The sequence below is a fragment of the Chamaea fasciata genome, unplaced genomic scaffold, assembly GCF_029207755.1.
Source record: "Chamaea fasciata isolate MVZ Bird 193981 ecotype frontalis unplaced genomic scaffold, bChaFas1.0.hap1 SCAF_4, whole genome shotgun sequence".
In the NCBI taxonomy this organism is placed as follows: domain Eukaryota; kingdom Metazoa; phylum Chordata; class Aves; order Passeriformes; family Sylviidae; genus Chamaea; species Chamaea fasciata.
Window position 1 is genome coordinate 6,536,751 of NW_027094089.1, and position 14,119 is coordinate 6,550,869.

At 42.7% G+C, this 14,119-nt stretch overlaps 1 protein-coding gene across 1 annotated transcript in view; it reads right to left on the reverse strand.

The window, feature by feature from the left end:
- Positions 1–3,477: 3,477 nt before the first annotated feature.
- Positions 3,478–14,119, reverse strand: part of ADAMTSL1 (ADAMTS like 1) — a 344,714-nt gene continuing 334,072 nt past the window's right edge. The window contains exons 27-30 of the mRNA XM_066182248.1: positions 12,498–12,705; positions 10,218–10,327; positions 9,113–9,333; positions 3,478–6,575 (exon numbers count right to left, since the gene is read on the reverse strand). Coding sequence (XP_066038345.1) covers positions 6,466–6,575; positions 9,113–9,333; positions 10,218–10,327; positions 12,498–12,705 — 649 coding nt within the window. The 3' untranslated portion in view covers positions 3,478–6,465. The remainder of the gene's footprint in view (positions 6,576–9,112; positions 9,334–10,217; positions 10,328–12,497; positions 12,706–14,119) is intronic.

Sequence of the window (14,119 nt, forward strand, 5' to 3'; positions counted from 1 at the left end):
TCTTCTTTAGTGCAGCTTGGATCAGTTTATGGCAGATGGTGGGGCTGTGTTTCCACCCCTGGGGCAGCCGGTTCCAGGTGTACTGCACGCCTTTCTAGGTGAAAGCAAACTGAGGCTTGCATTCTGCAGCCAGAGGAATGGAGAAAAATGCATTGGCAATGTTAATAGTGGCATACTACTTTGCTGCTTTGGACTCCAGCTCGTACTGAAGTTTCAGTATGTTCGGCACAGCAGCGCTCAGTGGTGGAGTCACTTCATTTAATGCACGATAGTCTACAGTCAGTCTTCATTTTCTATCAGACTTGCACACATGCCAGATGGGGTTGTTGAAGGGTGAGTGGGTTTTGCTGACTACTTTTTGGCTTTCTAGTTCACGGATCATCTTGTGGATGGGGATTACGGCATTCCAATTTGTTCGATACTGCTGACGGTGCACTGTCGAGGTGGCAATAGGTACTTGTTGTTCTTTTACTTTCAGGAGTCCCACTGCAGATGGGTTTTTTGATAGTCTCGGCAAGGTGTTCAACTGCTTAATGTTTTCTGTCTCCACAGCAGCTATTCTAAAAGCTCATCTGAGTTTTTTAGAGTTTTTATAATATTTATTCTTGAGGAAGTCTATGCTCAGAATACATGGAGCCTCTGGGCCGGTCACAATTGGAAGTTTCTGCCACTCTTTTTTGGTCAGGCTCACTTCGGCTTCAACTAGAGTCAATTTTTGTGATCCCCCCGTCACCCCGGCAATGGAAATCGGTTCTGCCCCCACATGTTTCGATGGCATTAGAGTACACTGTGACTTAGTATTTACTAAAGCTTCATATTTTTGTGGCTCTGATGTGCCAGGCTATCGAATCTACAGAGTCTAAAAAACTCGATTTTCTTGTGCCTCTTCCTGGTTAGAGGCAGGGCCCCTCTAGCACTGGTTATTATTTTTTTCTTGGGCATACATGGTAGAGGTTCTTTCGAGGGAATCTGACACAGCATTCCCACTTTCGTAATACTTGGTAGCTTGCTCATGGGAGGTTGAGGCTACTTTCATTCTAGTGGAACTTCTTTTGTTAGTGTTTTTTTCTTTGAGCTCACGTACCTGTGCTGTCAGGACAGAAGTGGGTTTTTCATGCCACACTCTCATGTCCTCCCCATGGTCCCGCAGATAAAACCACAGGTCAGCTCGAGGGGTGTACCCTCTCTCTCTCGCTGGGGGATGTTGGGCTCTGATTCTGGGGCTTGTGACTCGCACCAGTGCTACATGGGAACTGTTCTTTTTCATCTTTTTTCTCATTTCTTTCATCTTCTCTTTGAGTTCTTTCACCACCACAGAGACATGAGCCTGCATTGGGCTACTGATTATACTTTTATAATTTCTGAGCTTGTTGGCAACAGAACCCACTGTCTTTCGGTTATTTTCGGCATTAATTGTTGCGGTGAATGTGGCGTATTGAGATGGTTTATGAGTTACCAGATTTCACAACATGTGCCCTGTGCATTTAACTTTGTCGGGGTCATTATTATGCTGTCTGGTCCTCCCAAAAAGTACTTCTAATATTGCCACTTTTGTTAATTGTTAGATTCTTTCCTCAAGGGTCTTCTATCGCATTCTATTTTTGTGCTCTTGCATTCTGTCTCTGTGGACAAATCTCTTTCTTACACTCATTAGAAGTCGTTCCCAAAGGGGAAGGGGCTTTTGCTCTCTTACAAATACCTGATTTATACTTGAGTCTTGGGTCAAGAGTTTCAAATTCTTTGCTTCAGCACTATCCAGTTGCACACCTGTACCCATAAGGTCTTAGACTTGAAGTAGCCAGGCTGTATAAGCTTTACGTCTTCGTCGTGCAATATCTTTTTGCAGATTACGTAGACTTTCATACATCAGGGACTTAGTGATGATTTCAACTTGTGGCTTTTCTGTGGACTGTGAGGACTTCCTTTGTTTATTTTTAATACTAGGATCTGCCGATTTCACTTTAGACTTCTTTGTTTCTACAGGGGCGACTGCTGCTGGCTGTGGCTGCCCTTGTGGTTCACCTGGAACCTGGACAGTTGTAACGTCTGTGGGTTCCACTGCTGCACCATCAGACTCTGCCTTCTCGGGGCAGGGGGAGGGTTTTTCATGAGCTGGGGAAATGTACTCCCTCAGCATCTGGCTTATTTCATGCATTTCTTTTACCAGAACCTCAACCCAATCCGGGTGGGTCCTTTCTGAGGCAGGCTGTGGGGCAGAGTCAGGCTCTGGGGTATCATCCCTATTCTGTGGGGTAGGTATCAGGGTGGTTATCCAGGTCAATCTTCTCTTATCTCTGAATGCTAAATAGAATTCGCATATTAACAGCACCAGCCGTTGTATGATATCATTAGCATTCAGAGAGGATTTAAACCCTTCAAAAACTGGTGGGGCAGACCCAAAGAGATGGGTAAAGGGTTGGGAAAAAGAAACTTCCCCCGGTGTAATTTCCTCACAGTAGGTACCATTGTTAAAGTAACTCTAAAAACACACAGTTAGTGTACGATAGCCCTGAATCCATGTGCTTGCCTTCCAGAGGAAATTAAAAATCCATGAGTTTTTCACCTTATTAAGCCATAAAATAAACTGGATGACAGTCACAGTAGCCTTAGTTATAGGGCTCATGTTTAGATAAGGGCTTGCAAATGGAAGGAATACAGCTACAACTACATGCCACTTAAACTAGTCTAAGTTAGATCACATGATGCAGCTTAATGAGGTTTTTATATCTAACGCACACAAAAGAAAGTACTAGGTTAGTTAAGAACTGCTATTTCTCTTCTCTTTTCTTTTCTCAGTGCCCTCAAGCCCCACGTTGGGTGCCAAAATTTGTTTTCTTTTGGGAAGACAGGTATTTGCTAGGTAAAATTACAATTAGAGGCTTTTTGGCAAAGATTTGGGAAATAGGAATAGCAGTTTTTTACTAGTTTGTAATACAAAGCAAACAAATACAAAAAAACCTTTTTCTTCTTACTAAACAACTACAGCATTAATGATAAATGATAACAGTACTAAGAACTTTGAGGGCTTTGTTTTACAAAATTCAGGGCAGTTTGGTTTTGGTGTTTTTGTAGGATTTTTAGAGTACTAAGCTGAAACAGTGGAAAAGTTTTGGGCTGGTAGTTGGGATGGCAGAGTGTCCCGGCAGGCAGGGGCAGGATGTCCCGGCAGCGCAGGGGGTGCAGCGTCACGCTGTAGCAAGACGAGCAGCGCTGAAGAAAACTGAAGGAGAGGCAGGGTTTGGACTAGCTTTTTGCGGGTGCCTGGGAAAACTTTGGATTTAGGTTGAATTGGTGATAGTAGATTTTTTAGGATTGGATTTTTTTGGCTACAGTGAAACTCTTTTAGCTAGCAACAGCTGTTTTTTGCTTGGCATGCTTTGCGGCGGCTGAGATTTTTGAGGAGCGGTAGACACGCGTTTCTTTGAACGCTGGAAAAAAAAAGCACGCAGCTGCTTCAAGCTTTGTTTTTTACTTGCGTTATTTTTTTTTTTTTTTTTTTTACTTTTGTTTATTTTTTTGTTTTGGTTAAGTATTCTTAAGTATTTAACACTTGTTTTTTTTGGTAACTTGTGGGGCAAAAATTTTTTAGAGAAAGAAGGAACAAACCTAACTCCCAACAAAAATACTTCCTCATGTTGCATTTTGTTAACTAATGCATCAAAAATATCCATCACATTTTCATCATCATCATTGCTATTATTACGTTATTAAGGAATTGTTCTTCATTCCATGCATAATTATAATTCCACAAGTTAAAAACATCATCCCTCCCTCATGTCATAATCTGTAAAGCATTCTGTGCACAGTGAAGCAGATCCCCAATTAAATGCAAGTGCTATTAAAATTAAAAGAAATACACTATAACTGTTGATTTTAGAGGAACAAAATTCTGGGGGGATTTAAAAACAAACCAATAGTTTTACCTGGACAAAATAATGTACAATTATTAATATTGCACTTTTTACACAAGAAATCCTAGTAAATATACAGAAAAGATATACATTTACATACACAGACAGTCATTATTCTTTTTTTTAAATAAAAAGTTGCACTGATGCCTATTTCTTGAAGACCTATTTCTACCAAGAGAATTCACTCCCAGATGTGTTTTAAGTAAGCCAATTTGAGACAGTTTAATGTCATGAACTTGGTATTGACCTCAGTAATAGACCCCCAGTTTTACTGAAAAATCCACATCATGAAAGCTGTAGCATAGCAGAACTTGAACAGCATTTCATATAATTTAGCACAAGGCACTAGCCCCAACAGGAGTTAGAGGAGAGGCACAACCAAGCCTTTCATTTAGAGAAAGTCTTGAATCAAAACCTGAGATCAGGTAGTTCTCTTTTAAAGTTCCACAATTCTTAAACTTTCTTCTTTGCAGATTTCCTCTAATTTTTTTTTTTTTTTTTTTTTTTTTAAATGAGCAGAGCCGAGTGCCCAGGAACTGAAATCATGCAGCGCTGCAGCGCTTCACTGGCTGAATATCCACTGCAGCTGGCCGGGAGGAAAGACTCACAGCCTGCATGCAAAACCATGCTGTGAGTGTGATGTTTGAGTCTCATTTTTTAGACTGTACCTTCGGGATGTTATTTATGGACTTAAAGATCTGCTTTATAGCACCTGTTTTGTTGTGGGAGGCAGCTGGAGAGGAGCAAGTTTTTTACAATTTATTTGCATTAGTCCAATGGGGCTGATGCTAAAGTCATTCTATTTCAACTGAATAGTAACAACCATGAAAAATCAGAATAAAGCCCTTTTCTACCAGTTTTCCAAAAGGCTTGGCTGCCAGGAAAGAGAAATTTTCTGTTAACAAAACAAAACAAAACAAAAACCAACCCCAAAAACCAAAAAAACCCCACAAAAACCCCAAAAACACTTCCTCAAGTTCTTCAAAATGGCAGATCTGAAAGTACCAGAACTTTGGGTACTTTTCTGGTACTCTTTTTTCTAAATAAGTGTCAGTAGGATGCAGAATGCTAAGTGTCTCCAGTTTGTCACGTACATTTTCTATCTTTCCTGCCTATGCTCTCTAGGGAACAGTGTTTACAGGTTTGTACTAAAATCTGTCAATCAGATCATGCTTGTTCTCCTGCTGGTAAATTATTAACATCACCACAGCACCTCTATGCTGAGAGCAACCTTTCAACCCCAATCCTCCCTCACAAGCCCAAACTGGAAACATTTTCAGGTGTATTTTCATTTATGTTACAGAACATTGTTCAACTTCTCCAGACTCCAGATCCTCAAAGATCACAAGGATGTCCCTTGCCTGGTGTAGGAAGGAGAGAGGGGTTTAGAAGTTAAAAAGGCTTCCAATCTTGGTATGTAACAAATAAGCTTATAAAACAAAATCACGTGCCTGTGTTCTCAAGGTAGTCTAAGGGAGATGAGAGCTGCTCAGCAGAAAGAGACTGGGGGTGCTGGTCAACACCTGGCTAAATGTGAACCAGTGTGTTCTCAGGTGCCCCAGGTGGCAAATGGCATCCTGGGCTGTAGCAGCAAAATTGTGGCCAGCAGGACCAGGGCAGGGATTGTCCCCCAGTACTTGTCACTGGTGAGGCCACACCTCAAATCCTGTGCTCAGTTTTGGGCCCCTTGCTGCAGGAAAGACACTGAGGCGCTGGAGCATGTCCAGAGAAGGACTACGAAACTGATGAAAGATCTAGAAGGCACATCCTATAAGGAACAAGTGGGACAGCTGGCATTGTTTAGCTGGGAGAAGACTCAGGGGTGACCACATAGCTCTCTACAACTGCCTGAAAGGAGGTTGTAGTGAGGTGGGGGTCAGTCTCTTCTGCCATGTTTCAGACAATAGAATGAGAAGAAGTGGCCTCAAATTGTGCTGGGGAGGCTCAGATTAGATATTTGAAAAAAATAATCTCTGAAAAAGTGTCTAGGCATTGGATTAAGATCCCCAGGGTGGTGGTGGTGTCACCATGTCTGGCAGTGTCCAAGAACAGTCTGGATGTGGCACTCAGGGATAGTTTAGGGGTGGGTATGGTAGTCCTGTTAATTGGTTGGACTAGATAACCTTGAAGATCCCCTTTGACCTTGATGATTCTGTGATTCTGTAATATGATGCCAAGTTTTGACTCTGGTCCTCTTCCTCACCCGTCTCTTGGTGCGTTCCCCCAGGCATGTACAAAGATTGAGTGGAAGCCCCACTCCTCTCATACCCATTTCTTGGTGTCGTGGGTCTCTCTGACTCTTTGTGGTCTACCCTCATGACCATGTTTATCTGCATCCTGTCTCCCAGATTCATAGAAGGGAAAACTTGTCAAGTCCCTTCACAACAGTGATTTGTTAAAGGGCTTTTTCTTTTTTTTTTTTTTTTTTTTTGGGGGAATTAAATAAGTAAAATGAAAAAGATCATTCCATCCAGCTCTATTTTCTGCAAAAGCCTTTGCTCTGTGAAGAAAAGGCTGTGATCCCCTTGTTCCTCCATTTTCATTTCGTCTGTCTTCAAGATTTTCCACAAGTCCCACAGCAACGTGACTTAAATTGGGTGAGCTGGCAGAGTTTGAGCTGCTTTACTTTCTCACAGTACCTTCTCACAGTGTCTCTGCACTCCACTGCCAAAGAGAAAAAAGAAAACGAAATGGTGATGACGTTATGAACAAAGGATTTCTTACCTGAGAACATATATCCTTGGGTGGCCAAGAGGAGAACCTTTGTGTTGGGAGGTCTTACTGTGAGCATGAGCTTGACTTGCTGTAATGACAAAAAGTGGGCTGCAAGTCCACAGGATCAATGAAGAATTGGTGGGCAACATTTGCTTCCAGAGCCTGGGAAAAGAGCTTCTGAGGCTGCTCCAACACTGTCAGTTTGTCATCTACCAGCATTTTAGACAGGCTCTAGGTGCTTCCTAACAGTTAAACCAAAGATAAAGAACTAAATGAAACTGGATACTTGTTTTAATGGAGTAACTCAGACACACTTTGGCCAGCTTTCCACATCTGAAGGACCAGTGTGGAACAGACTGCCACCCCAGCTAACTGGGAGTTGTCTTGTGTTTTTCACAGGTCAGAAACAAGCCAGCATGAAGATGTTAAGACACCTTTTGAACTCCTCTAGGGCTTAGGTTCTGGTATCACTTGTACAGTTTTTGAGGCCCACAGCCGCCTGTGTTTTAGTTTGGAAAACTGTCCAGTATTATATGTAACTACTGAATAGTTAATATAGAACAAGAACTATTATATAAGTGTCCCTGCAAGACCTTGGGATTTGGGACATTTCTGTAAAGCAGAAAGAGGCTTGAGTGTCAGCAAAGGTCCTGCTTGATACCTGTAATCTCCCTCATTGCTTCAGCTTTCGTTAGGGCCCCCAAACTCATGAGTAGTTGTCATGGGTTTTGTAAAGAGCATATTATTCTATTCCATCTGGGTGGAGCAGAATTGCTTATCTTTGCCCAAATGGGTCAGTGTCACTTATCAGATGGTGGAGTGCTACTTATCTCTCTTCATTGTTTCACTACTTCCATGGGAATGTCTTCTGCTAATGGACCATTAAGAGCTCATCAATGACATTACACATTACACTGCACTATTGTAAGCTGCTCCACACAGGGAGGAGGAGCCAAACCATCTTAACCTAGATAAGAAGGAGTCACAGTCCCCCTAGGTATCCAGTTTTTCCACTGGATCCCTGCAGGAAGACCGGACCCATCTCACCATTACTGAACCCTTTTTTTCTTCAACGGGACCATCTCTACTCCAACAGAACCACATCTGCCACTCCAGGAGGGCTTACTTTGGACTGCTTCCAACACCCTGACCAACAGGTGTCAGGTTGCATTTCTGACTCTGTCAGGGTTTTCTAGGATTTCTTGTTTGTTTATTTGTTTGCTTATTCTTCTGTACTACAACATCTGTATTTTTATATCCCTAGTAAAGAACTGCTATACCTATTCCCAAAATCTTTGCCTGACAGCCTTTTAATTGCAAATTTATGATAATTTGGAAAAGGGGGGGAGGGGCTTACATTTCAAGGGAGACTCCAACCCTCCCTGGCAGGTACCTGTCTATCTAAACCAAGACAGTATTCCTGGGTAGTCCACTTTGTCTCTGCTGAGAGGGAGCATCAGAGCTGGTGTGTACATCGGCAAGCATATGTCGGTTCTGCTACTGCATCTGCAATGGCTGCAAAGCAACTGGCTTGCAAGAGAGGATGCAAGCAAAATTTCCAAACAGGCACATTGTCTGTTCTCTTTCGTTAATTTAATTTTTTTAAATTAGTAACTTTTCTAGTCCCCTGACAGGCCCAATTTGTTGCTTGTAATCTCAAAGAAAGCAGTCTTGCCTGCAGGATTTCACATTATCCACCTACCCACTGGATTTGGACTACAGGCATAAGTCTGGTTGTGATTCATGTTTTTCTTTCCATCTGTACCATTAACTGAAAATTAATTAATCATAGAATCATAGAGTGGCTTGTGTAGTAAGGGAACCTTGGAGATCATCTAGTTCCAACCCTCCTGCTGTGGACAGGGATGCCTTTCACTGGACCAGGTTGCTCAGAGTCCTATCCAACTCTTGAAAACCTTCAGGGATGGCCTATCCACAGCTTTTCTGGGAAACCTGTGCCACTGTCCTATCACCCCTCATAGTAAAGATTTTCTTCCTAATATCTAATCTAAAACTACTCTGTTTCAATCTGAACCCATTCTCCCTTGTTCTGCCGTGACATAGCCTTGTAAATAGTCTTGCCCCACCTTTCTTCTGAGTTCCCTTCAGGTACTGGAAGGCCACAAGTAGGCCACCTAAAAACAGGGCGGTACAATCCCACTCCCCTCAGCCTTTTGTCATACAACAGGTGCTCTATCCCTCTGATCAACTTGGTGACCTACTCTTAGCTTGCTCCAGAAGACTGCATGAATTATATCTCATGCTGTTAGAAATGGGACACAATCTCAGCACTGACACCATTTGCAAAAACCTCTGCAATGGGCAGCATTCCTCTCTGGGATACTGAGCTTTAGACACTGGATTTTGCACAGGTATAGGCTGGAGGTTCCCCAGGATGCCTGGCTGCTAGGTTCAGTGCTGTGTTTCTGAGAGACATCTCTCCCTTCTTTCCCACCCCTCTGCCTCCCCTCCTCTCAGTGAAGTACCATTTTCACAGGGTGTGATGTTGCAGCGCTGCCAGTTTGCTGGTCTTGGCCTCCAGGAGCACTGGTGCTCCCTCACAGGCCTGTTGGTGCGGATGTGCACGCAGTCCACACGCCGTGACTGGAAGCTGTAGTTTCCGCACGTAGCCGTGCAGACAGTCCACAGACTGACCCTCCAGTGCACACCACAGACATCAGTCCAGCAGTTCTGGGTGCTCAGAGGCCTGTGGGCAGGAGGGAGAGAGGGAGAGAAGGACAGCAAACATTACATATCCCATTCAGAGCACTGTATGGATCAGATCTTCAAAAGCTGCCGGGTGAAGCCAGCAGTTTTGAACTGCTCTTAAGGACCAAACCCACAGTGGGTGCACACTGGTATACCAACACCAGGCTAAATGACCATTTGAACTGTTTAAGGATTTGGCTGAAATGCCCATTCCACAAAGGGCCAAACCAGAGATCTGCTGAAAGGTGAAATGAGTGGTGACCAGTGTGGTCCAGCAGGACTTTGTATCTTTTTTATGGCTTTACAGCCAGTGGGAACAGAAACAATTCTCTGAAACACTTCTTTTTCTTTCAAGACAGTCTCACAGAAGACATATAGGCACACGTGGTTCATATCTGTTTGTCACGCAGGTAGTGAAAAGGCATGAGTGGAACCCCACAAGCCAATTACATCAATATTCAGTCATGATCAGTCATGATTTACATACCTGTCTCATGTAAAGTAAATGTTTTTACAGTGTTGACAGTGCAGTTTATCTGCAGGAAAACAAAAAAAGAGTCTGTGGAGACCCTTTTTTTTAGAGTTTGTGTTTAAATAAGTGAGAAGACTGGGACCTTAAGAAGATATAGCACAGCTTTGCAGTCAGGATTTGGCATATGTAGAAGATTTTCCGGTTTTTGGCCAACTGGTCTGAAGCTCCTAGGAACAAATAGGGAAGTCTGGGCAATAAGCCTGTTAAGATTTGTTACACATAGCTGTACAGGTTGCAGCATGACCTCTTTGTTACATAGGGGAAACGCCTAAGCTTTCAATTAAGTCACTAGTCCACTGAATATCTCTGAAAAATGTGGTGGGTTCAGACATAAGACATTTCTGTCCTACCTTGGTAAGGAACTGCATTGATCAGATGACACAGAAGTCCCATCTTTGGTCTGGCAAAATATCTGTCGGTGCTGTACAGCCAGTTGTGGTCCAATGCAAGGCCCATTACACTGTGAGCACAGAAGGTTAGCTGAGGGGAGGTAAAAGGGCAAGTTCCATTTTTATAAAACTGCTAGTGAAATAAATTGCATACTGCCATTCAGAGACTGTTGAGGTTTCAACTGCTTTCTGCAGGCTTTGAAGGCTGACTGTGCAGTCATTTTCTGCTCCGTCTCTCTTCCAGCAGCATTTAAACTACATTTCTGTATCTGCTCTGTAGATTCATTACCTCTTCTCTTCAATGATTTAATCTTAAATGAATCTGTTAGGGGAAATTAAATCCTCTCATGCCATTAGCCAAGAGCCCGTGATCCATACAGGAAATCTCAGTACATTACTTTTACTGTGCATTTTGCAGCATGTGAACTGGCCGAATAACTAGGAATGCATTGAATCAAGGACATATTCTGCTCCATTTAATAATTTAAAAGCATTGAAGGACAGTAGGAAGCAGGAAGCATGAGAAGCACAAAAGATATACAATCTTGCTCCAAAATTGAGGCTATCCTAACATATTCAAGCTTAATAATTACATTTCAGTTTAACTCTCCTAAATCCTCTCCTTTGGTTAAAACATAACTTTGTATAAGTATGAAGCATGTATTTGTGCTATTTTAAAATTACATCAGCTATTAGGAAACTGTTTTTCTTAGTGTCTGGAAATTATACCCAAGAACAAACTGAAGGTTGATTAGGGGGTCATTAGTGTGAAGCAGGAATTTTTGCCAGGGAATGGCTGCTGACTAATCCCTCTGCTACGTCCTCTCCCTCTTCAGTAAGAGCACTGTTCCACACTACCTTAAATAATATGGCCTCCTCCTGCTATTTCTTCCCTCTCTGACAACTGGGAGAGAGAAGCAGTGACTGCCAGGCTTACAGCTGCTTCCAGTCAACTGTCTTGTTGGAAATGTCATTCCCTGGAGTGTGTGGAACTGTGATATCTGCAGGGGCTAGCAGTCCTCATCACCAGCAACCTTAGAAACACCATTAGTTTACACAGTGGAGAACAAAACACCAAGAACATTAAATGAAGGAAAGAAGCTAACTCTAGAGATAGGGGTAGAGCAGGTAGGCTGTTTATTTTCTTTGTGAACTGGGAAAGTTGATCACTACCCCAGTGCAATGGGTGACCTGACACCCCATAATACTACCAAGCAGGTCATCAATCCCCTGAGCCAGTGGTACATTTCTAAATATGTGTAACAGTCTTCTGGCCTGGAGACTGGGGAGTATGCAACCATGTGGAACTTGTCTTTTTTTTGTAAGGTAGGTAGAAGAGATATATGATAGTGCCCAGAGATTAGGTCTAAAATTCAGAAATTAATTCTGAACTATCTGATTGTCTCAACTGAGTATGATGTCATGGGGAACAATATAGCCCATAACGGTTTTTGCAAAGATGATTCAGTCCTTTTCTGAAATTCCACAGGGAGTGAAAATTTTCTTCTTTGATATAAAGTGATAATTCCAAGCTTAACTTGTGATACAATAATTCAGTCACCTTTCAAGATTTAAACAAAGATGTTTTCAAGTAGGAAACAATAACACATTCTGGTAGCTGAAGGCACTTTTTACTACTGACATTATAAAAAAACTTGATGCAATGCGATCTGCTAAGAGAGAATTTGAAGATCTGCAAAGCAGCAGGAAGTAGTTTGAAAATGCTTATAGCCCTCCATTCTGCCTGTCATCATGAAGCAAGTCAAGAAAGCTCACATTTTTGGTATTCTCAGGCAGCATCATCAACTTTGTAAAACTGAATTATTGTACAGTCCTCCTGCCTTGAACACAATCACAATCATCAATCCTGACTCCAACCAGGCAAGACAGAAGCGCCCTTACTGGCTGGTAAGGGGAATTAAGACTTGAAAGCTATTTCCCAGATGTGTCACCAATCACTGTAACAAGGAATTGCAGACCTTTCTGCTGGAGGACAAAGGGGTCTGCAGTGAAAGCCCTGTTCATGAGCAGAATTTCTAGTGATTGTGAGAAGCTACAGAAATCCAAGCAGGCAGTGCATCATATACAGAAAGAAAGAGCTGAACAAATTAGCATCTGTCTCAAAAGCCTGCAAATTATAACCTAAAGATACTAGATTGAAAAATCACTACCCTCATTTTCTCTTTTTTTTTTCTAGCCCACACCATGGGACTGGCCTTGGAATGCTACTTTGTTCTTTACCTGGCCCCAGGAGGAGGCCACCCACTCAGCACAGGGCTGCCTGTTACAGTTCTGTGTGTCCATAGGGCGCTTGGACACCTGGACACAAGCCTCGTTTGGCATTGGGACAGAGCTGCCTTTTGCTGTCAGGCGCTGGCATGTCACTCGCCGCATCTGTGTGCCTCCACCACAGCTCCGTGTGCAGGGAGACCAGGATGTTACCATCCACCTGTGAGAGAAAGGAGAAGAGGTCAGGGAGCAGGCACGTGCCACTGTCTGCAGGATCCTTGGCATCAGCTGGTCTTTATCAATTGGACCAAAGACAAGCAACAGGGGGTTGGCTCCTTTAGGGTGCAAACCTGGAACATCTGAGTGTCTCAGCCTCCCATAGTCTTCACTGAAAATTGTTTGGAGGATGAAAGCTGAGAAAACTGAAAATTTTTCATTAATTTATCTTTCTCAAGGCTCTTTGGGCCCAGAATTGATTTTCTAGCCCTTAAAACTGTTTTTAGAAGCTTAGTAAATACTTGTAGCTCTGACAGGGGTTGGGTAATTCTGCTCCTACACCACAGTGCCATGGAAGCCTTGGTTACAAGCTGCAGTCACAATGCTAGACTAACCCAGTAGCACTCCTTAGTAGGGAAAACTGTTTCTGTAGCTGTTGGAGTAGCTCACAGGCTACTTCAAACTTGTGAGAGAATAGCCAAAAGCCTGCTGGGTCCTGCTGGTGCCTGCCTCCTCTGTTGTACCCCTGACAGCTGACATAATCCAGAAAAGCCTGAACTATGCTCAGGAACAGATAGCCCAGGGAAAGAAGGACACTATTCTTCTTTCTTCTTGAGCTCAGACCATGCATTCACCAGCTGAGGCTGAGGTTCTGAACCCCTGTGTACTGGCATTTAAAAAATCCAGTCTGACTAGCTAAAAGGCTGTAAATAACAGAAAATAATAGTCTAATACATTTTGTCATTGTAAGGATCCTTAGGTGAAACACTCATGCAGTTGTCAGATTTTGGAAAGTGTTAGGTGGGAATAGGGAGAACGCAACTGATTGCTAGTTTTCTGAATGGTTTTATGGTCAAGACAGCAGTTTGCTTCCTTAAATTTCTTGGCAGGATTTGTGTGGTTTTGGGAATAAAATACTGCCTATCACGTCCCTCATCAGCAGTGTTTATGATTACTTTACAGAATAGGCAATAGGCAATCTCCAGTTCCATGGAGAGACATCCGTTTCTATTTCTCTTTCTTCTGCAGGTGATTAACTCCAGTGGTCACAGAAACAAGTATAAACAAACATACTCCCAACCTGTAAAACAAGAACACTGGTACTTTTTCATTCAGTTTGGTGAGGTTGAACCTGCAATTTCCGCATTGCTTGTAAAGCTCTGGTCTGCATGTCAGTCAACTTTTATTTCCAAGCTTACATCTCAGCAGTTTCTCAGGAGCTGAGGGAGGATTTGGGGTTGTGTTACAATTCAGGAATTGTATAAAAAGACATAAACCATTCCCATGGAATTTATCAACAGCAAGGAAAACTGCTGTTAATGAGCATGTTTCATATTTCATCAAATCTCTTTTGGTTTCTTTCTTATGACTCAGCTGGCAACTTAGAAAACATTTGCCTCCAAAGAAGAGTAGGATTA